General features: G+C 45.1%; 1 protein-coding gene across 1 annotated transcript in view; it reads right to left on the reverse strand.

Moving 5' to 3' along the window:
- LOC143282270 (uncharacterized) overlaps positions 1 to 25,000 on the reverse strand; it is a 64,897-nt gene that overhangs the window by 26,090 nt on the left and 13,807 nt on the right. The window contains exons 4-17 of the mRNA XM_076587870.1: positions 22,844 to 23,122; positions 19,663 to 19,777; positions 17,986 to 18,136; positions 16,594 to 16,714; positions 15,788 to 15,920; positions 15,125 to 15,235; positions 13,032 to 13,209; positions 11,356 to 11,581; positions 10,428 to 10,583; positions 9,902 to 10,044; positions 9,311 to 9,398; positions 7,424 to 7,479; positions 6,243 to 6,335; positions 5,656 to 5,779 (exon numbers count right to left, since the gene is read on the reverse strand). Of these exons, the coding sequence (XP_076443985.1) occupies positions 5,656 to 5,779; positions 6,243 to 6,335; positions 7,424 to 7,479; positions 9,311 to 9,398; positions 9,902 to 10,044; positions 10,428 to 10,583; positions 11,356 to 11,581; positions 13,032 to 13,209; positions 15,125 to 15,235; positions 15,788 to 15,920; positions 16,594 to 16,714; positions 17,986 to 18,136; positions 19,663 to 19,777; positions 22,844 to 23,122 (1,974 nt within the window). The remainder of the gene's footprint in view (positions 1 to 5,655; positions 5,780 to 6,242; positions 6,336 to 7,423; positions 7,480 to 9,310; positions 9,399 to 9,901; positions 10,045 to 10,427; positions 10,584 to 11,355; positions 11,582 to 13,031; positions 13,210 to 15,124; positions 15,236 to 15,787; positions 15,921 to 16,593; positions 16,715 to 17,985; positions 18,137 to 19,662; positions 19,778 to 22,843; positions 23,123 to 25,000) is intronic.

A 25,000-nucleotide genomic window follows, 5' to 3' on the forward strand; every position in this document is an offset into this window, starting at 1 on the left:
GTGTGTGTGTGTGTGTGTGTGTGTGTGTGTACACTATGAAAAGCCCTGTCATACAATTGTTATCAGTTGGGTAGCAGGGTTTTTCCAGCCTCTGTCACACAGACTGTGCAAGCTCTTAACCTTTCACCCCATCGTTCTCGGAATAGTAAGCCAACGTCTGGAGATAACAGAGGTGAGAAACGGTGGGGATCCACCTATATTGTGAAGTGTTGACAGCCACTTGATGATGACAGTGAGTGGGTTGGGTGGAGGAAGGGTGTGAGAGAGAGACAGTGTGTGGGTGGGGGAGGGGGGGGAGGGGGGGGGTAGGTGGGGGGATGGTGTATTCTTGAAATCTGCCACAGCGTTCGATGGGTTGCTAATCTACCGGGTACGCGTCAGGACCTGCTTCAAACAAATGGCCAACGACCTCTCTGCTGCTCCGATAAAGAAACACAAATGATTACAAATAAAATATATATAACCTACCTCGCAATGAGGAAGTTCTGAAAGAGTGCTGGTTCTTTCCTCGCCGTCCCTTCTTTCAGCCACTCCCAACCTCATCCCACCCCACACGTGCCCCCCCCCCCCTCCCCCACCACCTCTCCCTCTCTCTCTCTCTCTCCTCTCGCTCCCTCTCCTACGTCCAGGGGAGGACAACCTCGCGTTTTTCATTGTTCAAGACGTCTGTTCTCATACACCCCCAACCCCCAACCCCAACTCACACCCACCCCTCTTCCTCCCCATGAGTCTGGGCGAGTCTCCAAAGCCGGCTGTTTCCATTTCTGGCAAGGAGTCTTTCGTATCAATGAAACCGATGACAGTACACGATACCAGCCCCTAAGGGAAGGACAGGTTGGGAGGGCGGGGGAGGGAGGGAGGGTGGTGGGGGGGCAAGGGGGGGGTTGCTCAGTGGTCTTTAATCTGGAGCGAACTTTCTTTCAGATCCGTTCGTTTCACCTTCACCTTCACCTCTCCCGTAGTCTGGGTTCAGACCGTTGGGGCACCGCTGCTGACCTGGCCACCACCCCTCTCCACTCTTCACGGTTTTCTGATTTCCTCAGGGCGTCACCGAGCGTCAAGCCTGTCCACCCCCGGATGTTGTCTTCCCATCTCTTCTTCTGCCGTCCTCTCCTTCTGCCTCCTTGTACGGTGCCTTGCAGGAACGTTTTGGCAAGACCAGATGATCGGGAGATGTGTCCATACCACCTAAGTTTGCGTTTTTTCACTATGGACAGAAGGTCTTCGTAGGGTCCAATACTTTGCTTGATTCTGTTCTTCACTTCCGTGTTAGTGATGTGGTCTCTGTAGGAGATGCCAAGTAGTCTACGAAAGCATCTCATCTCGACAGCTTGGATTCTTCTCTCGATGTCCGCAGTCAGGGTCCAAGTCTCGCAGGCGTAGAGCAATATTGATATAACCAGGGAACGCATCAGTCTGATTTTTGAGCTGAGAGCGATGTTTTTGTTGTTCCAGATGGTGTTCAGCTTGTTGAGTGCCATTGTTGTTTGGGCAATTCTCGAGAGTACTTCTGGTTTAGATCCTTCATCTGACACGATTGCTCCCAGATATTTGAAGCTGTGGACTGTTTTAAGCTTTTCGTCGTTGACTTTGATGTCAATGCTGATGCCGTTGGTGTTGTTAGTCATCAGTTTGGTTTTCTCCGCACTGATTTGCATTCCATACGATGTGGAGGCTTTGTCTAGATGTTTGACCAGGCTTGCCAGTTCTTCTTCTTTCCCAGCCAGTCCATCAATGTCGTCGGCAAAACGTAGGTTTGTGATTGTTCTGCCGCCTATGCTGACTGTTCCTACATGCTCTTCCAGTGCGTCAGTCATTATTCTTTCTAAGAAGATGTTGAAGAGTGTTGGGGAGAGTAGACAGCCTTGTCTCACTCCGACTGTGGTTCTGAACCAGTCCCCGATGCTATTGTTGAGGTAGACGGCGCTGGTGGCTTTGTCATAGAGGTGCTGTATCAGTCTGATCAGGTTGGCGTTGATGTTGTACAGATTCATGGTAGCCCACAAAGCTGCATGCCAGACCCTGTCAAATGCCTTCTTAAAATCAATGAAGACGTGGTAGAGGTCTTGTTGGTGTTGATGGTACCTCTCACATAGCAACCTCAAGTTGAAGATTTGTTCAGTTGTGCTCCTTCCTGGTCTGAAACCTGCCTGTTCTTCAGCAATGATGTTTTCTGCTTGTGGTTTCAGTCTGTTAAGCAGGATCTTCAACATGACTTTGCTGGGATGACTAATCAGGCTGATGGTGCGGTAGTTTTGACACTGCTGGAGATTGCCCTTTTTGGGGAGGGTGATGATCAGTGATTGTGTCCACGGTGTGGGCCATTCCCCTGTTTGCCAGATCTTGTTGCAGATTTTCAGTAGCACATCTATCATAACTTCACCCCCTGCTTGGACCAGTTCTGATGGGATGTTGTCCACTCCTGCCGATTTCCCTTTTTTCAGCGATGCTATTGCTGCCTCTATTTCTTCACGGAGTATGGGGTGATTACTGTTATCAGTGGCTGGTGGAACATTCAGTATTGCTGGATCACCTGTGGTCTGTATGTTGTATAGCTCTGAGCAGTATTCTGTCCATCGCTTTAGGATGTCTTGTTCTTCTGTTAGACATTTTCCATCCTTGGTCTGGATGTTGGACATAGTTCTACCTTGCCTTGTGTTGGTAAGTTCTTTCACAACTTGGTAGGCTTTCTTGCTGTTGTTTCTTGTCAGGTTTTCCTCTATGTCCTGGCATTTTCCTTCAATCCAATTCTCCCTTGCCTTCTTCATGCTTCTCTTGATTTCGGTGTTAACTGCTTTGTACTGTTTTGCCCCTTCTTCTTCATTCTTTGGTAGTTATCAAAGCGTTATGGGTCACTGGTAAAGGACTGGCTATTAGAAAGTTGGGAGTTCGGACATCGGTCAGAAGCCTTGAATAGTATGGTGGGATTTTTCATCTTCTGACTATATCGAGTCCTTAGTTAAAGTTTAAAGTTAAAATTCCCATAGCCTCCAACGGCCATCAGGACAGTGACTTCATGTTCGCTGTGTCAAGGGCTCAGTACAGAAAGGCGGGGCCCAAACTTCTCCTTCGTTTTAAAACCTTCCCCAAAGTCGAAGTCAGATACCCACCCACACCTTTATGGAGGGAGGCAAATCGGAATAAAGAGCATTTCCCAAGGACACAACATGGAGCCGAAACGGGGGCCTCGAACTTCTGATCACTGGCGGACACTTAATAATAATAATAATAATAATAATAATAATAATAATAATTTATTTTTATATAGCGCTGTAATACAAGCATAAGCATGCTCTAAGCGCTCTACAATCTAGTACCTAAAGTGAAACAAGAAAGCATATAAAAAGTAGTAGAAACATAAAACAAAATCATTAATATTATAAAATAGAAATAAAAAATAAAAAAACACACACACACAATGCAAAAAATTCACAAAGTTGTATACTATCAATACTATAACTGTTACACTCCAACACACACTAACACCATGCACAGACACACACATGATTAAACGGCTGAGATATCTGCAATTTTCACTTAAAATACATACATGTAAAAAGGAACATAATTGTAATCTGCGTGCCACAGATTTTGTAAAAAAAAAAAAAAAAATTTTGGATAGAAAAGGTAAAAGGGCAAAAACTGGGTCATTCTCCCTTTCGAACCACACCACCACCATCCATCTACCCACTCCCATTCTCTCTACTCTCCCATCACACACACTCACATTGCCATGGGCCTGGGACAACAGCACTATTAGAGTTATAACAAGTAGTTTTTTTTAAAGATAAGTTTTAAGATTTACTTTAAAGGTAGATAGATGAGTTGTTTGTCTGAGAGCAATAGGCAGAGAATTCCAAGTTGCTGGGCCGAAGACGGAAAATGACCTCTTTCCACAGGAGTTAAAGAAGTATCAGTTAGCTGGGAGGAATCAAGAGATCTCAATGTTCTATTTGGCAAGTACGGGTTAACAAGCTCAGAAAGATATGAGGGTGTGGTATCACAATTCAGGCACTGAAAGCATAGGCAGGCAACTTTATATTCAATTCTGGCTTGAACAGGCAACCAATGAAGTGTCCGCAGGAGAGCAATAGCACTCTCTCTCCTCGACTTTTTAAGGACGAGTCGAGCTGCACTATTCTGTATTTTCTGGAGCTTGTAGAGTTAATCATTGGGAAGGCCAGCTAAAAGAGAATTATAATAATCTAGGCGGGATAAAATGAAGGCAACAGCAAGTTTCTTGGCGGCATCAACAGACAGAAAAGGGCGGATTTTACTAATCTTACGAAGCTGAAAGTAAAGAACTTTACACAGGTGGTTCACATGAGTTTCCATCGTGAGGGATGAATCGAGGTAAAAACCAAGATTGCGGACAGAACTAGAGAAAGAAATTTCTATGCCAGAACAAATGATAGATGTTGTATTTATCAGCTTGAGTTTATTTTTATTACCAGTCAACATTAGTTCTGTTTTGTCATCATTCATTTTCAGTTTCAGTTTCTATACCAGTTTTAAATTTAGAAGCTAAACATGGAATTTCAGAGGGAATAGTAGAATCATGCAGTTGAGAATCGTCGGCAAACAGATGATAGTGAGGTACAGACTGCTGGATGATCACAGAAGTCAAGCGCACGACTGATACTGCCGCGGCGTCCCACATCAACCCAGCGTTAAATACCCAAAGGGTCCCACATCAACCCAGCGTTAAATACCCAAAGGGTCCCACATCAACCCAGCGTTAAATACCCAAAGGGTCCCACATCAACCCAGTGTTAAATACCCAAAGGGTCCCACATCAACCCAGCGTTAAATACCCAAAGGGTCCCACATCAACCCAGCGTTAAATACCCAAAGGGTCCCACATCAACCCAGCGTTAAATACCCAAAGGGTCCCACATCAACCCAGCGTTAAATACCCAACGGGTCTAAAAAAACAGGAAATCTGGCGCCAGACGCTGTTATTTCTTATCATCCGCTTCAGTTTGGAGATGAAACTGTAAATTGGTGCTTTGACTTCAGGTGTCTGTATCTCTCGGACCTGGCTGAACTCCAGAAAATGCAAAGTATGAAGGGCAGCGTAGAGTGCAGTCCTGTCACGCAGTCTAAAACCAAAGTTGGAACTCGATATTTTCATCGTCGTAATCATCTTCATCCTTGTCTTTCATCATTGAAAATAGAATCAGAAACTCCCAGATTGTCTGGAGGTTCAGCAAGTGGTAAGAAATGCGGGGGGCTATAAATGAAATTTATGTGAGATGGAAAATGATGAAATAAAAACAATGAATAAATAGAAAAACAAACTGATGATCAACAGATAAATGAATATCGGATTTGTCCTTGGATTACCTTTCACAAAAGAGCGCCCGTGCCAGCTTACACACACACACACACACACGCACGCACGCACGCACGCACGCACAGAGCAATTACACTCGTAAATTACATGATCATAGGTCACACACACACACACACACACACACACACACACGCCCGCGCGCGCGCACACACACACGAACACGCACACACACACACGCGCGCGCGCAGAGCAATTACACTCGTAAATCACATGATCATAGGTCACGCGTCTTAGTTTTATGATTGTATCTGTTTCCCTTCGTTGGGGAAAAAAAAGGTCAGTGGAACACGAGCACTGACCTTAGTGACGCCCATCTGAGGACTGGTTATACCCGCCGATGACAGAATATGTTGACAGACCTGACGTAACTCTTCGTCGCTCGTCAGAGTGCTGACGTCATCGTGCTCCAAAAGTTCCTTGTACCTGATAATGAAATAATGAAAAAAAAAAGTTAAAAAGTGGGTATGAATGACTTAATAATCAGCCTCATTTTGTTTACCCTCTCTCTCTCTCTCTCTCTCTCTCTCCCTCACACACACACACACACACACACACACACACACACAGGTATACACACCTGTGCGCACGCTAACACACACACACACACACACACACACACACACACACACACACAGATGTATACACACCTGTGCACGCGATAACACACACACACAAACGCAAAAAAAGCGTGCACGCACGCACGCACACACACACACACACACACACACACACACACACACACACACACACACACACACACTGCGCACGCACAGAGAAATAGAGAAGTGAGACCTGGGACAAACAAGAAATACATGAATAAATAAACAGTAGAAAATAAAAGCCCAACGAACAAACAGAACAAGAAAAAAGAGACAAACAGACTGACCTGGTGACGAAATGAGCAAACTTGATTCTGATTGGGTAGCCCTCCTTCCTGACCTTTGTGACCTCTAGCAGACCGCTGCCTAGCAACTGTTGCCTGACAACATCCGTGTCAAAGGTCCCAGCTTGCAGCTTAAGGTTTGGTTTGATACACCTGTAAAGAAACCAGTGTTATGGATTTTTTTTTCTCCGTAAAAGAAATAAAATCTGATGACGATGATGATGATAATAAGTAGTAGTGGTAGTAGTAGCAGCAATGGTAGTAGTAGTAGTAATGATGATGATTATTGTTATTATTATTATCATTATTACTGGAAACTTGTTGTATCTGCAACAAAAATTTATAGATACATAAGCATACAGAAGAAGAAGAAGAAGCATTAAAATTTCAAGGAAAAGTCACTTTTTGTGTTATTCTTATCAATATTCAGTATCTTTACGATTCAATGTCCAAAAACGTGGCATTAGACAATACGCGTACAATACAATAGAACAGCACGAGATCGAAACATACTAGACATGACATGTACAATAAGAGGCTGCACAACTCGAAGTGGAGTTGATTATCTTATTTCGTCGCCCAGCATACACGTCATATTTTTGACTTTGTAAATCATAAGAAAATCACACGGAATGGGAAAAAAGGTAGCAAACCTCATCAGCATAGCTATCATCACTCTTGGTTTGTTGTTGTTTGCTTGGGGTTGGTTTTTTTGTTGTTGGTTGTTGTTGTTTTTTGGGGGGGAGAGGAGGGGGGCGTGTGCTTCCTCATCACCTTCTGTGTTTTAATGGCATTGGATGTACTCCAACGCCGCTCACTCCGAGTCTACCAATAAACAGTCAAAACCAGGGTTTGTATCCGCAAGCCTGAGTGCCGACAGTCCATTTGTGAACTATCGATGGCAGGTCGCCAGGAGGCCACACACCAGAGGAGACGCTGCGCTGTTGCCGATTCGCTACTTCGATGGCGCTCAGTTATGCCTGCTCTGATTCAACATGCTCAGGAGTCCTCCTGCTAAATCGTTTGTTTGTTTTGTAGTTGTTATTTGTTGTTGTTGTTTGTTTGTTGTTGTTTATGTTGGTTTTTGTTTTGGGTTGGTGTTTTTGTTGTTGTTGTTTGGATTTTTGTTTTTTGTTTTGTTTGTTTGTTTGTTTGTTTGTTTTTTGTGTGCTTTTTTTACCTACCTGACGAAGACAGGGGAAGAAGTCTGCAGCTTGTTCATCATGCCAGACAAAGACCTCTGTAATTCAATATAAAAATAACTAAGCATAAGAAGCAGGAGGAGAAGAAGAAGAAGAACAACAACAACAACAAGATGCTGATGATGGTGTTGTTGTTGATGATGATGATGATGATGATGATAACAAGTGTTTATATAGCGCTGAATCTTGTGCAGAGACAATTCACAGCGCTTACAGACCAGTCATTCACGCACATGCCTGCATCGAGCTGTCTAATTCAGAAGCCCGGTGGAAAGAGGGGGAGGGGGGGGGCAATTTGTAGCCCAGGAGGAGAGAGGGGACTGTGGGTTGGGAAGTGGAGAAGTTGCGGGGGGGGTGGGGTTGCCTGGCTATTTTGGAACCAAAAAAAAGGGGGATGTGGGGGGGGGGGAGGTTTTTAAGGCTACACTTGAAACAGCTGAGTGCTGAGATCTGACGAAGCGAAAGAGGGAGCTCATTTCATTTGTAGGGGCCCAGAAGCAGAGAAAGATTGTGCTGTGTCCAGTGACACTGTCCTGACAAAAAAAAAACTGTCACTGTGATTACGCAATCATGGACGTCAGCGCGGTTATAGGACCCACGTTCACTAACACACACACACACGCACGCACGCACGCACGCACGCACACACACACACACACACACACACACACACACAACAAACACACACACACACACACACACACACACACACACACACACACACACACACACACACAGAGTGAACAAACGTAAAATGGAGGAACAACAACCCTCTGTGAGTAGTACCTGGTACTGGTCTGTGAAACGTCCAGAGATTTTTCCGGGATGTTTTCCTCCCTTCCTGTCAAAACCATGAGTTTCGTTTTCAGTTTCAAGGCGACGACAAAAAGCGTGTGCACTTATCCATAATCATGCCCTACAGCACATCTGCTGTTAAAAGAAAGAAAGGGGGGAGGGGGAAGTGGGCGGAGCAGATGCCTGACTTTGAAAACTGGAACAAAACCAATGATGAAGAACCACACTGTGACTTTCCTCTCTCTGTCTCTCTGTTTTTGTCTGTCTGTCTGTCTGTCTGTCTGTCTGTCTGTCTCTAGAACAAAACCAATGATGAAGAACCACACTGTGACTTTCCTCTCTCTGTCTCTCTGTTTTTGTCTGTCTGTCTGTCTGTCTGTCTGTCTCTGGAACAAAACCAATGATGAAGAACCACACTGTGACTTTCCTCTCTCTGTCTCTCTGTTTTTGTCTGTCTGTCTGTCTGTCTGTCTGTCTGTCTGTCTCTAGAACAAAACCAATGATGAAGAACCACACTGTGACTTTCCTCTCTCTGTCTCTCTGTTTTTGTCTGTCTGTCTGTCTGTCTGTCTGTCTGTCTCTGGAACAAAACCAATGATGAAGAACCACACTGTGACTTTCCTCTCTCTGTCTCTCTGTTTTTGTCTGTCTGTCTGTCTGTCTGTCTGTCTGTCTGTCTCTCTCTCTCTCTCTCTCTCTCTCTCTCTCTCTGCGCACGTTCGTGACTTTGAATGAAATATGCAAATATGTGTGCGTACATGCAGGGATACTTACATACTTTCATGCATACTGAAAAAAAAGAGGGAAAGAAAGAAAGAAAGAAAAGAGAACGACCCAGAGGCAAACAGAGAAGACAAAAAGACATCGACTCAAAAAAATTAATAATAATAATGATGATGATAATAATAATAAAATGAAAACAGGTCAGAAAAGAACACACACAAAAATCAACAAGTAACGATAACCAAATTGATTCAATAAAGATTTTAAAAAATCAATATTACCACAGCAAGCAACCACAAGTAAAACCAACAACAGAAGACAAAGACCAACCGAAAATAATAAAGTACTCACAACAGTTCTCGACTGCGCGAATTCCGTGACTTTCTCAATGAGGCGCGACCAGTCCTGAATCAAAAGTGGCGCAGCTCTTTGAATCAAACTAAACTCAGCGAACAAACACAGATGACAGTGAACAGACATAAATAGCCGGAACGTAAAAACATAATATTTTCTTATTAAAACCCCTTCAGTGCCAGGGGGAAAACAGCAGAAAGTGGTGTTTCAGGTCATAAAACATTATCCAAAACGATAAGCCTAAAACTGAGAAAATGGTCTGGAGATATACCACTCTAGATACACTGTGTGAATTTTCAGCCTTCCAGAGCTATTTGCCTTTTTTTTTCTGATGACGTCATCAGTAACGTCACTATGCACGTACGTAATACGTTCATGGCAGTCAAGGGGGTGTCAAATCAATTCAACTGGATATATATTGTGGCATTGTCAACGAAAAAAACTGCTTTAAACCGAACAGGCAAACAGGACAACTAACTTTGGTGGTGGTGATGGTGGTGGTGAAGATAAAGAAGAAGATGATGATGATGATGATGAAAGAAAGAAAGATGATGAAGGAAACACTATCCACAGAAATACCGGACGAACCAATGGAGAGCGGCAGCCGCATCACTGCCCAGGAGAAAGTAGTCCTGTATGAAGACGTTATCACTACGCAGCACTACTTCTCGCAGGTTGCCAGGCAGAGTGTCACTGTTCTTTTTCACGAAATCTTCCGCTGTGTACAACACCTGCAACACGCACGTACGCAAACGCAAACGCACACACACACACACACACACACACACACACACACACACACACAAACGCACAAACGCACGAACGCATGTATATGCATGCACGTGCTCACATACATACACACATAAACATACATACATACATACATACATACGTGCACGTACAAGCACACGCACTCACACCCCCTCACCCTCACCCCCACACACGCCCGCGCGCACACACACACACACACACACACACACACACACACACACACACACACACACACACACACACAATAACCCACCCACACACACACACACACACACACACACACACACAACACACACAAACGAACACGCCACACAGCTGAACAGTACACCAAGCAGCAAGTCACCTGTCCAGCAAAGTGAGAAAGGGAGAAGGTGCTGCATGGCTTGACCAGGAAGTGAGCCGACGGCGGGGATCGGGCCTGACACTTGGTCAGCCAGTGTTGGTCAGTGCCATTGGTGGTCACTGTGTCCTCCAGTAAGGGAATGAGACCCTGGCGCTTCTAAACACACACACACACACACACACACACACAACACACACATTGATACACACACACACGCATGCACACACACACACACGCACACGCACACACATTGATACACACACACACACACACACACACACAGAGATATATATACATATATACATACGTACATACATAGGTATGTATACATACATACATACATACATACATACATACATACATACATACACACACATGTACATACACACACGCACAATAACCCACCCACCACACACATACACACACAGTGCATAAAGAATTTAAATATGTGTTATGTTAAATAAGAAAAAAATATGTAGCACATTTACCATGATTTTTCTCTTTTTTATGTGTTTGTATGTGCGTGTGCGCGTGCGCGCGTGTGTGTATGTATGTATATGTGTGTGTGTGTGTGTGTGTGTGTGTGTGTGTGTACGTGTGTGTGTTAACCCTAATTCGATTCACAGCATATCCATGCACATTAAAAAAAAAAAAACCAGAAGGATAAACATAGCAGACCACGCAGAAATGTAACAATATTTTAAAAAATAATAATAATAATAATAATAATAAAAGAAAAACACGTAAACATGCACAAAACAACGCACACACACACACACACACACACACACACACACACACACACACACACACTCACACACACACACACACACACACACACTATACACACACACACACTCTCTCTCTCTCCCCACCACCACCAACACACCAACACACCAACACACCAACACCACATAAACCAACTCACAGCAAAGATGAGCTGCACTATCTCCACGTTGTCAGTCAACTCCACGTCCACCCCGGGTAGCCCTAGCCCTTCCAGCCGGTATTCCTCCATCTCTTGCCGCAGGGTCTGCTGCAGGAAGAACTGCTGCAGTTTTTCGTTGCTGCTGTTGATGATGAACTGTTCGAAGCCGTTGTGGCCCTCCACGTTCTCGAACCCGGAAATGTCCAGAAGACGAATGCATGCGTTTCTGGTCGGATACACAGAGATGGTAGTGACTTCAGTCTTATCAGTCCACGACGTACAGACAGAATAGACGAATACTTCAATTTCATCAACCTGCTACCTACGTACAAAGAGAGGACGACAAAGATCATCAAGCAGCGACCTACGTACAAAGAGAGGATGACAAAGTTCATCAAGCAACGACCTACGCACAAAGAGAGGATGACAAAGTTCAATAAGCAACGACCTACGTACAAAGAGAGGTTGACAAAGTTCATCAAGCAGCGACCTACGAACAAAGAGAGGATGACAAAGTTCATCAACCTGCGACCTACGTACAAAGAGAGGATGACAAAGTTCATCAAGCAACGACCTACGAACAAAGAGAGGATGACAAAGTTCATCAACCTGCGACCTACGTACAAAGAGAGGATGACAAAGATCATCAAGCAACGACCTACGAACAAAGAGAGGATGACAAAGTTCATCAAGCAGCAACCTACGTACAAAGAGAGGATGACAAAGTTCATCAATTAGCGACGGACAGACAGAAAGATGGTGGCAGACGGACAGGAGGTGACTTCATATCTCGTCAGCCCTCGACGGAAAGACAGAAAGATGATTTCTTCAATTTCCTAAGCCTGCGACCTAAGAACAAAGAGAGGATGATAAAGTTCATCAAGCAGCAACCTACGTACAAAGAGAGGATGACAAAGTTCATCAGTCACCGATGGACAGACAGTCAGAAAAATGGTGACGGGCATACAGAAAGATAGTGACTTCAACGACAAACAGAAAGACGACGACTTTCCGTCTCATCAGCTTGCGACGGACATACCGACAGAGGATGACAAATCTCAATCGTCAGCGATGGACAGACAGAAAGTCGGTGACTAACGGACAGAAAGATTATAACGGACGGACAGCAGGATGGTGACGGACACACAGATAAGATGGTGACAAACATTTGAAATGAGAGAAATACATTTATTCAGTTACCAGTTGCCAGTATTTACATATATCCACTGGTTCAATTTCGATGTAGCAATCACAGACTTACGATTTCGTATTAACTTATCCCCTCCCTCTATTTCTCCCTCTCTCCGCCTCCCTCCCATACTCCTCTCTCTCTCTCTCTCTCTGTCCGTATTTCTCTGTCTCTGTCTTTCCATCACTCTATCCGTCTCTCTATCTCTGTCTCTCCCTCTTCCCCCCTCTCTCCATGTTCCCTTTACCTCTCTCTCTCTCTCTCTCTCTCTCTCTCTGTACCCCTCCCTTCCTCCCCCTCTCTCTCGATCTTCCTTCCTCCCTCCCTTCACTCCATCATTTCTACCACCCTTCCTTTCTTTCTTCCGTCATTCATCACACACACACACACACACACACACACACACACACACACATATATATATATATATATATAGAGAGAGAGAGAGAGAGAGAGAGAGAGAGAGAGAGAGAACCATGGTCTCTACCTGGAAGAGGAAGCAAGCTGACTGCCATGCCTTAAGCTGCCGTTGACTTTGTCCAGGATCCCGTAGAACAGGGTGGCATACAGTTCCCGTGCCAGACTGTCCCTCCCTTCCTCGGCCTGTCGGAGCGTCTTGGGCCGGGCGACCACTGTCTCTCCTCCTGCGGTGGACGGGTCGATTCCTGGTGATGGGGCTCGGTTCTGATGTGGGTGGGGGTGATGTGGGGGTTGGGGGGTAGGGTGTGTGTGGAAGGTGTGGATGTGTGTGTGTGGGTGTTGGGGGTAGTGTGTGTGTGTGTGTGTGTGTGTGTGTGTGTGTGGGTGTGTGTGTGGGTGTGTGTGTGTGTAAAAGACAGAAAGACAAAGAGAGAGCGAGATGGTCAGAGAGACAGAGAGGATTGGGGAGTCAGTGGAGTTTAGAGTATGGTAGTGTGGAGTAGGGTGTTTGGGGGATTTGGAGGAAGGAGGAAAGTGTGAAAGAGAAAGAGCGAGGGACAGACAGACAGAGATTTTCAAACTGGGCTGAGCGTTGTCTTGGGCAAGTGAGTCGTGTGTTTTGTTGTTGTTGTTGTTGTGTGTGTGTGTGTGTGTGTGTGTCTGTGTCTGTGTGCATGTGTCTGTGTGTATGTGTGTGTGTGTGACAGATTCAGACAGAGAAAGAGTAAATATGTATATGTATGTATGTGCGTATATGAACGTTGAGATGCATAGGTATACATGCTTTGATACGTGTATACATGCGAGGAGTATACATGCGTATGACTCACGTTTTCTACGCTTTTCAGCGATTTTCCTTTTTGCAGACATTCAAGGCTGCATTTCTATATGTTCTCTTGGTCTACGTTGATACGAAACCCGGTGGGTATGCTGCATGATCATCAGAAATATTCAAAGGTTTATGTTTTGTTGTTGTTTTTATTAACACGTGCCATTGCCACGGTCGTTAATTTGCTGCTGATGCTGCTGTTCTCGAGGCTGCTGATTCTTCTAATGTTTGTTTTATCTTACTGGTTACTACTGTGATTATGAATGTAGTCGCACGAATGTGTTGTTTCTGTTGTGCCAGAAAGAGCGTCAGTGTAACATGCCAAAATCACTCCCCCGTTTCGAAATAACTCATGTGCGGTTAAGAAACGCCGCATGCCCTACCATTTTGTATTTGTATTTGTATTTCTTTTTATCAAAACAAAATTCTCTGTGTTAAATTCGGGCTGCTCTCCCCAGGGAGAGCGCGTCGCTACACTACAGCGCCACCCTTTTTTCTTTCTTTTTTTTTTTGTATTTTTTCCTGCGTGTAGTTTTATTTGTTTTTCCTATCGAAGTGGATATTTCTATAGAATTTTGCCAGGAACAACCCTTTTGTTGCCGTGGGTTCTTTTACGTGCGCTAAGTGCATGCTGCACACGGGACTTCGGTTTATCGTCTCATCCGAATGACTAGCGTCCAGACCACCACTCAAGGTCAAGTGGAGGGGGAGAAAATATCGGCGACTGGGCCGTGATTCGAACCAATGCGCTCAGATTCTCTCGCTTCCTGAGCGGACGCGTTACCTCTGGGCCATCACTCCACATCACTACCATCCGAACATCCCCCAACCCCACTCCCGCCCCGCCTTCCCTCACAACTTCGACCCGATTTAGATCTAGAACAAGCTAAAAAAAAAAAAAAAAATCACTCAACACGTGTTCCTACACCACTCCCCAAGCATTTACAGTGGAGGAGGGGAGCGACTCTGACCTTACGTCCAGATTGACCCTATCCCATACCATCCCCACCCCCACTTATCAAGCTCTCAGAAGAGGAAGGGGGCTAATTCTTGATTTTTGCCCGCATGCAAACCCCACCCCCCCGCCACGTCCTAAGCTAAACAGGTTCAGAATCACTCCCCACCCCACCCCCCCACCCCTCAACCACCCCACTTCCCCACCCTAAAATTCATAGAATTTTTTTTCTTCTTCTTTTTTTTTTCGGGGGAAGCGATTTTGAACCAAAGAGGAAGATTGCTCTGAATTTACTCCTTGGTTAGGGGTGATTTTGACACCCCCCGCCCCTACCCCCCACCCCCTCGGGAAGTGATTTCGGGTTGGGGGTGATTACCGCTCGCTACACCGGTCTCAGGCAGGTGGTTACCATTGACAACGGTGTGGAAGTGTGTCAGGCAGTTTGCCATCTCTTCCGTGCAGTGCGACAGTCCCAGCACCTCCATGGCTGGTGGAAGAAGAAGGGAAATAAAATATTAAAAGATTTTAACCGAAAAACTCTCTCTCTCTCTCTCTCTCTCTCTCTCTCTGTCTCTCCATCTATCTATCTGTCTATATATATATATATATATATATATATATATATATATATATATATACATACATATATGTATACAAACACACACACACTCACTCACTCACTAGCACATTCACTCATTCGCTCGCACATAAATACATGCGCGCGCGCGCACACACACACACACACACACACACACACACACACACACACACACACACACACACACACACACACACACACACACACACACACACACACACACTCATTCACTCATTCGCTCACACATAAATACACACACGCGCGGACACACACACACACACACACACACACACACACACACACACACACACACACACACACACACACACACACACACACACACACACACACTGACACACACACACACACACACACACACACACACACACACACACACACACACACACACACTGACACACCCATACACACACAATCCCTCACCTCTATCCAGACAGAGCTGTCCCATGTAGCTCAGAGCAGTCACTGTATCGACGTCTCCGTCAGTGTTGTTTTCAAACTCCACATTAGAGAGCAACAAAATGGCCGCCAGAACCTTCAGAAGGGAACTCGTTTCCTGAAAAGTAAAAGAGACCATCATTATTTGCTGTTATACACCTTCTGTGTGTGTGTGTGTGTGTGTGTGTGTGTGTGTGTGTGTGTCTGTGTGTGTGTTTGATATTAGATGTACGTCTGTACGTGAATGTGTGTAACGTAAGTGTGCGTGTGTGCGTGCGTGTGTGCGTGTGTGTGTGTGTGTGTGTGGTTGTGATTTGATGTACGTCTGGGTGTGAATGTGTGTACACTCACTAAGATTGTACATGATTATAGAATTTGAATTCTTCTATAATCTGGACCAAACGGCCCCTAATCAACTGTTTTATAATTGTTATTTTCGAATGTTCAAATGTTTCAAGAAATACTCTTTTCATATTTCACGAAATAGTGCAGAGATCGGAGGAGACAATCGTGATAAATCGTACAATACAACTTCACGATGCTCCAAGAATAACGAACACACATCCGCCAATTATGCATACTGAACTTCGACGAATGCCATTCACACACACACACACACACACACACACACACTCTCTCTCTCTCTCTCTCTCTCTCTCTCTCTCTCTCTCTCTCTCTCTTACACACACACACACACACACACACACACACACACACACACAAGACAGACAGACAATGTCACCATCATGAAACCAAATCTCTGACAACCAGCTGGGCCCCATTTCACTCACCTCCTCCTGAAAGCCGACGTCTTGCAGTAAGGAGTGCATGTGTTCGCACCTCGTTCTGTACCCCTCCTCTTCCTCCCCCGACACCCACACTGCCTGTGTCGTGTCCGACGGCGTCAGGATTCTGATCACACACACACCTTGACATCACGATGATGGTGGTGGTGATGATGGTGATGGTTATGGTGATGGTTAAGATGATGATAATGATGGTGATGATGATGTTGATAATGTTGATGGTGATGACTTTGATGATGATCATGATGGTATGGTGATAATGATAGAAATGATGATGATGATGACGACGACCATGACGATGATCATGATGATGATGATGATAATGATAATATGGTGATGATAAAAGAATGATGATGATGATAACGATGATGATGATGATGATGATGATGATGTCAACGACAGCTGCAGTAAGAAGAAGAAGAACAGTATTAATAATAATAATAATAATAATAATAATAATAATAATAATAATGCGGATGATGATGTTGACGACAAAAATAACAATGATGATGATTCGTGATCATGATGATGACCATGATCATGATGATGAAACAAAACATTTAACAAAAGATTGAGACAATCGCAAACTTAACTTTGTGCACACCCGAATAACACGAGCAATCACCACCATCACCACCCACCCACTCTTGCCCTAACTGCGGGACGCCCATGCAGATTCAAACTGGGACTCCACGGACACAATCATGCGAGTCCATGCGGTGGAGTGATGGCCTAGAGGTAACGCGTCCGCCTTGGAAGCGGGAGAATCTGAGCGCACGGGTTCGAATCCCACAGTCTCTTGTATTTTCTCCCCCTCCACTAGACCTTGAGTGGTAGTCTGGACGCTAGTCATTTGGATGAGACGATAAACCGAGGTCCCGTGTGTAGCATGTATTTAGCGCATGAAAAAGAACCCGCGGCAACCAAAAAAAAGTTGTCTCTGGCAAAATTCTGTTGAAAAGTCCACTTCGATAGGAAAATAAATGAAATTGCAGGAAGGAAAAAAAATATTTAAAAAATGGGTGGCGCTCTCACTGTAGCGACTCGCTCTCCCTGCGGAGAGCAGCCCGAATTTCACACAGAGAAATCTGTTGTAACCCTCCCCCACGACTCCCCCACCCCCCCACCCACCCCCCCAAAAAACAAAAAACAAACAATAATACACACACCAAACTAGACTAAGAGGCGCACAGACATCATCTTCTGAGCACGATAGACTACCAAGAAGAAGATCACCCCCCCCCCCCCCCTCCCCCCCACCCACCCCCCACATCCCCTAAAAACCGATCACGTGGTGAGCACGTGGTACTGACACGATGGACTACCAAGAACAAGACCCACCCCACTCCGATCACGTGGTGAGCCCGTGGTACTGACCTGTAGGACTCTGCCGGCAGGTCAAGGCCAAGGTCGTACAGGCGCTGGTGGGACAGGCCGGCAAAGAGAGCGTAGAAGACGTGGAAGTTCTTCTCCACCCGGTTCCGACTGGTCACCCGGAACTTCTCCAGAGTGAAGCACTCCACACGTGCTGAGTACATGGACCACAAGACGATTCGGGTGATTCATTCATAATTCTAGGCCACTGCACCATACGCAGGGGGCTCACGGTATATGCATCATTACTGTGTTTGAATACCAATCTTAGTGAGTTCGTTAACATCATTCAATTACAGTAGATCGCAACTACTACAACCTTCTACAGGGAGGGAGAAGGAGAGGCGGACAGAAAAAGAGATGTCCCAGAATGGACAGGACTGACGCTGAGCGAGGCCCTTAGGGAAGCAGAAACAGAGAAGGATGAAGGTCAGTGACTGACAGGTTATTTGTGGTGCCCCAATGATCCTCCAGACTAAGGAACAAGGGAAGTGAAGTGAAGATCGCAGCTGAAATGCTTTGCAGAAACGCTTTGAAAAATTTCCTTAAAATACTTTCATTTCGAGAGAAGGCATTGGTTAACTTTACCGTATTTGACTACGGGATGCCTATAATATTTTGGTAGAATATGTTATGCTATCAAAATTCGACAAAGCTGGACAACACAAAACAAAATACATTCCCCCTTCCATGACGAGCGGTAGAAAAAAAATTTTTTTTTAACTCACTCAGTACTGCCAGTCCTCTCTTCTCCTCTACACAGACCCCTCGGATGTCCAGTGGGTGTCCCAATGATCCAACCTTTAGCTTCCGTCGTCAGAATTGTGGTATTCTTTGTCAACATTCACATCTTCAGTGTAAGAGCCTTCCGCTTGCAATATTTTGATGATGGTAATTGGGGTGAAACGCTGTTAACGTCGTCTCTTTCGCCGTTCGTATGGAAAGAGTTAATCATCTTCCGAAAGGTTCATTATCATAACTCCTGCCCTTTTTCCCAAGTTTGAGTGGAAAATCAAACTGAGCGTCTAGTCATTCGGATGAGACGATAACCCGCCGAGTGTGCAGTTGGCACTTGAGTGCACTGAAACAGAAACCACGACAACGAGAGTGTTGTCCTCTGGCAAAATTCTGAAGAAGAAATCCGCTCTCATAGGCACACTAATATATGTTCATGCACTCAAGGCCTGACTAGCACTATGGGTTATGCTGCTGGTCAGGCATCTAGCGTATACAGATTTACACGAACGCGTAGACGCCTCCTTGAGAAACTGTAACTCCGAAACTATTCGAACTGAAAAAAGCGAATGCATTACCACCACCCCACCACAATCACGCCACCATGACCACCATTCCTGTAGAAAAGAACTGCAAAGATGCGGAGAAAGGCTGAGCAGAAGTCAGAAGCGGAAGAAGAAGAAGCAGAAGACAATTCAATGGATATTGATAGAAAGAACAGTCAGAAAGTGTGCGATGAATCAGTCGATGAATTAATTACACTGGATGGGCGAACACACACACACACACTCACACCCACCCACCCACCACACACACACTCACACCCACCACACACACACACACACATACACACTCACCCCCATCCCCCACCCCACCCCCACACCCCCACACATACATACTCACCACACACACTCACACACACACTAATTCATTCATAAGCATTACCAGTAACGAGCCTTCCTTCCTTGTCATATTCCAACTCCACCATTTTTCCGAAACGGCTCGAGTTTTCATTCAGCACAGTGGAAGCGTTCCCAAACAGTTCCAGTAAGGGATTCACCTGAAGATAAATGACAACTTCGTGTGAACTGCGCGTAAATGCAAAACGACTCCTGAGAAATATTGCGCCCTTTTCCTCGTTTATGATAAGGGGTGGGATTTTTTTTCCTTTTTATCTTTTATTTATTTATTTATTTATCTATCTATCTATTCATTCTTCTTCTTCTGTGTTCGTGGGCTGCAACTCCCACGTTCACTCGTATATACGCGAGTGGGCTTTTACGTGTATGACCGTTTTTAACCCGCCATGTAGGCAGCCATACTCCGCTTTCCGGAATGTGCATGCTGGGTGTGTCCTTGTTTCCATAACCCACCGAACGCTGACTTGGATTACAGGATCCTTAACGTGCGTATTTGATCTACTGCTTGCGTATACACACGAAGGGGGTTTAGGCACTGGCAGGTCTGCACATTATGCTGACCTGGGAGATCGTAAAAATCTTCACCCTTTACCCACCAGGAGCCGTCACCGTGATTCGAACCCGGGACCCTCAGATTGAAAGTCCAACGCTTTAACCATTCAGCGTCCGTCGATCTATTTATTCATACTTTGTTTTATTCTTTTTTATGTATTACTTGTTCTCTTTTCTTTTGAGTTTTCTTTTTTGTTGCTTTTCATTATGGTTGATTCTTGCTTTTGCTGTTGTTGTTATAGCTCTTTTTCTCTTCTTGTTCTTTCTATCGTTGTTGTTGTTATTGTTGTTGTTTCTTTAGAAAAATGTCTGCTTTGCTTATGTTTTCTTTTTCGTGTTCTTCTTTGCGTTCGACAGCTACGCAGTCAGGGTCGAAGTCCGAGGGATGCCACAAACTCGGACGTCCGGTGAAGATCGGCTGCCGTCCCCAGAGCTTGGTGTTGAGGTCAGCACCCCCAGGCCAGGACTGCTGCCGCATCTTCTCATACAGGGGGCAGTCTTGGAGAATATGGGATGGGGTCTGGTCAGCCTGGCCGCAATCACATAGGGATGTGGCTGCCACTCCAATCCTCTTCAGGTGTGCTCGGAGGCCGCAGTGTCCTGTGCGAAGGCGGTAGATGGTAGTCTGGTGTCTTCTCTCCAGTGTCCTGATGGGATCTTGGTGTGCCTGGTAGCCTCCGTTCAGGGTGACCCAGCCTCTTCGGAATCTGTTTTTCGTGTTCAATCTTACCACTTAAACCAGTCTAGGATGAGAACGACAAGCTGGAAGGGAGTTAGCTTCTTTGTTTTTAACATCACGTTTACTTATAATCATGGTGTGTTTAAAAGATATATGTGTGTATTGTTTCAATGCCCCCCCCCCCCCCGTCCCCTCCCTCCTCCTATCCCCCCACCCCCACCCCACCACCCCCATACACATCCTCCCGCCCCCCAGGAGGCACGTGAAATAAACATCTTGCCTACCCTTGGTTCCTGGCAATTAAAACGAAGAAGCAGAAAAAAGATGATGATGATGATGATGACACTGTGTGTCATGTACGATGCCGTGACGTAAAGTGAATGGCTGACGTCATCATGAAGGCAGCGGCACACACCAAGTGTTCTAGTCAAGTCCTCGGGGCACCTTGTGACACAGATAGTGAAGCCAGAGTGTGTTCACTGACTTGTCGCTTTGTTCAAAGGTGTGTGTGTGTGTGTGTGTGTGTGTGTTTCTTCTTTTTTTTAGTGTGTGTATGTGTCTTTTTCTCTGTGTGTGTCTGTTTGTCTGTCTGTCTGTGTGTCCGTGTGTGTATGCGTGCGTACGAGCGAGCGTACGTGCATTCGTACGGCGGTGCGTGTCAGGTAGAGACACATAGACAAGACAAAGTGTTTTGAGATAGTCTATCACTAAACCTTTCACATAAAGGTTAAGAGCTCGCTTTTTGTCGGAAAGTGTTATCGCAAGTATGTAACTGCATGCCGTCTTCCTACAGGCTGTGTAAGTCGTCGGTAGTGTGAGCGAAACTGACCCACGCTACTGATACAGTCTGGCGAGGTTTATCGTCATGGCCTTTGTATCTTCCACCATCATCTCTCTCTCTCTCTCTCTCTCTCTCTCTCTCTCTCTCTCTCTCTCTCTCTGAGTGTGTGCATGTGTATGCATATGAATGTGTGAATGCGTTCGTTTTATTACTTTTTACGATGTAAATGATGATGGTGGTGATCATTCTTCGTTGTAGTAGCAGTGGATGTAGCAGTGTTAACAAAATTATTATTTTTGTGTCGTTATCATTAATGTTGTTATTGTTATTGTTGTCACAAGGACAGATTGGAAGACTGGGCGATGCCTAAAATCTTTATCCTTGAGTAATAAAGTTTTTGAATCTCTCTCTCTCTCTCTCTCTCTCTCTCTCTCTCTCTCTCGTGTGCGTGTGTGCATGTGTATCTATCTTTCTATGTGTGTGTGTGCATGTGTTTAGATATCCGAGAAAAAGAATGTAATGTTTGTGAGTGAGTATGCGCGTGTATGTCTATCTCTTTCACTTGTTCAATGTGTGTTTGTGTGTGCATGTGAATGATTGTGAGGCAACTGGACTCGCTTGAACCACATGAGGACTCCCTAAAATGTCTGAGTAGGAGTCCTGTGGACCCTCTGAGCAAACCAACTATAGGAAGCCCTGATGTGTGTGTGTGTGTGTGTGTGTGTGTGTGTGTGTGTGTGTGTGTGTGTGTGTGATTCGAAGATGACCATGGCTTCAAAAATCAGATGGAAGATCAGTGGCTGTGGGTCCGGAGGTGACTGATGAGATCAGTCCGAGGCCTGGAGGCTCCGTCCGATCGCCCACAAGTGGGACACAAGTGAATGGGTGCTGTCGTGGCAGTGAATGCCGTGCTGCTCGGGCCTTGAGCACAGCACGCTCAGTACGTTGTGCCTCGGTGATGCGCCTGGCTTCAGCTGCACGGACTCCTGTGGTGATCTTGCTGCGCCAAGCCGGATTGACGGTCCAGAGCAAGCGTCTACCACGTGTTGATGTCGACGTCCTGGTCTTTATCAAATGAGAAGGCCAGTTCCCCTACCCTCCTCCCCCCCCTAAAAATAACAAAAATAAATAAAATGAAGTAAGATTTATAAAAAGTTAATCATTCGACTACTCGCTACTTCTCGAGTCACCCACCTTTTCAAGTTTGTCGACGATGTCTGGATAAGAGATACGTGACCGCTCCTCAGCGTGGTGACTCCTCCTCGCGGCAGCCTGGCTCCTGAGCCCGTTTTGCACTAGGTGGTGAAGGATGTACTTGGTGCTTTCTGTCTTCCCAGACCCAGAGTCCCCGCTGACAATGACACACTGGCTGGCGCCTGTGGTCCGCAGCATGCGGTACAGGTGTACCGAGACCCAGAAGATGTGGGCAGCCTCGCTGGAGCGTACTGAGAGATCTCGGTACTTTTTGTGAACCTGTTGGGGCCGGAGCGAGCACAGTAGCTAGTATTCAGTATTTATATTTATATAGCGCTACATCCGATGCAGAGACAGTTCAAAGCGCTTTCACACCAGTCAGTCACATGCATGCATAACTCTAGACTGAAAAAAAAAAACAAACACTAAAAACAAGGAAGAAGCAGGGAAGGGAGGCTATATTGGGGAAAGGTGGGTTTTAAGGCCAGACTTGAAAGAGCTGAGTGAGGAGACCTGACGAAGCGAGGGGGGGTGAGGGGGGGGGGGAGAGAGCTCATTCCAAATGCAAGGTCCAGAGACAGAGAAAGAGCGGCGGCCGACAGTGGAGTGTTTGAATCTGGGTATGAGTGAACAAAGTGGATCCGAAGCCGATCGTAGAGAGCGAGATGGGGTGTAGATGTGAAGGCAGCCACAGAGATAGGAAGGGGCAGATTTGTGAAGACATTCATAACATAGAGTGCTGATCTTGTATTTTGATCTGTGTGAGACAGGGAACCAGCGGAGATGTTGTAAAAGAGGAGTGATGTGCTCAGATCTTTTCTTTCTGAGGACAAGTCGGGCAGCAGAGTTTTGTATGCGCTTGTACAAGTACAAGGCAGCGGCAGCCTTTCAGTTCTGTTCAGATTTTGTTCAATTTTGCTGCATTCTTTGTTCAGTCAGGTTCAAAATTTGCTCAGTTCCGTTCAGTTCTGTTCAAATTCAGTTCAGTAATGTTCCTTTATGTAGCCGAACCGAGTGGTTATTCAAGGGTACGGTACAAAAGAATTAACTAAATGATGATTTACTGAATTAAAGGACAGACAAGAATTCCCGCGCACAGGCCAGGAACATATAGAGGCCAGTCACAAATGGGTTTTTCTATTGTTTTATTTACAATAGTTATATAGATGAGAAGAAGAGCTAAGAAGAAGATATAAGAAGAGAAGATATAAAAGAGAAGGACATAAAAGAAAAAGACAGTGCCTGAATGACACAAACAAATGTCATTAGCACAACATGTCAGCACAAGTGATAATAAAGCACATGTATACATATTACATGGAAAGACTACCACTTGGTAATGCATGTGTAAAGACCAAACACTGACATCAAATGACATTTCTAATGCATTTAAATAGTGCAGTTAAAGTGATTAAAGCTATGCTGATTTAGTGAAAGTACACTGACAGTATAGATTAGGGTAAAGCTTACACTGTGTCAAAGTGACTCAAATGAATCAGTTTATCATGTAGCACTATACTGGAGTAAGCTGTATAGGAGAGGGCATTATAACTAAAGTACAATTAACAGACTGATACATATCAGGTGGTTTTAACCAATAACTGATATTAATCCAACACTATCTTGTAATCATGACAGAATACTACACACCTCTTAGAGTAATGAGAATAAGTGAAACACTGTAACCTTCATCAGTGACAGCAAATGAGAAAGAACGCGTCATATGCACTCACTAGAATATTCTCGAACAAACTATCAGTGTCCAGAGACGTCACTGACTGTGACGTTAAGAAGAATCAAATGGAACACTGCTACGAGCATATGACGACATGGCGATTTTCTAACCATTGCCAAGCTGTGACTAACATGTCAAAGCAATAACTGAACAAAGCAATAACTTAACATACTCATATGAACACAAGTACTGTGTCGAACAATACAACTTACAAATCATCAGCACATTCTACACAATAGTACTTACAGCGATACCTAGCGAGATGTAAGTCATTGTGGGAACGCACATGACACACACTCACACTGCTTCACGACGCAGCAAGAGAAGAGAGAGAGAGAGCTCCTCTGGTCAGATGACTGACCAGGTATAAAGTGACCACTCATTACTCGCTCTGCCAATTTATGCAGGTTAAGCGAACTACA

Source organism: Babylonia areolata, chromosome 5 (genome assembly GCF_041734735.1).
Source record: "Babylonia areolata isolate BAREFJ2019XMU chromosome 5, ASM4173473v1, whole genome shotgun sequence".
Lineage (NCBI taxonomy): Eukaryota > Metazoa > Mollusca > Gastropoda > Neogastropoda > Buccinidae > Babylonia > Babylonia areolata.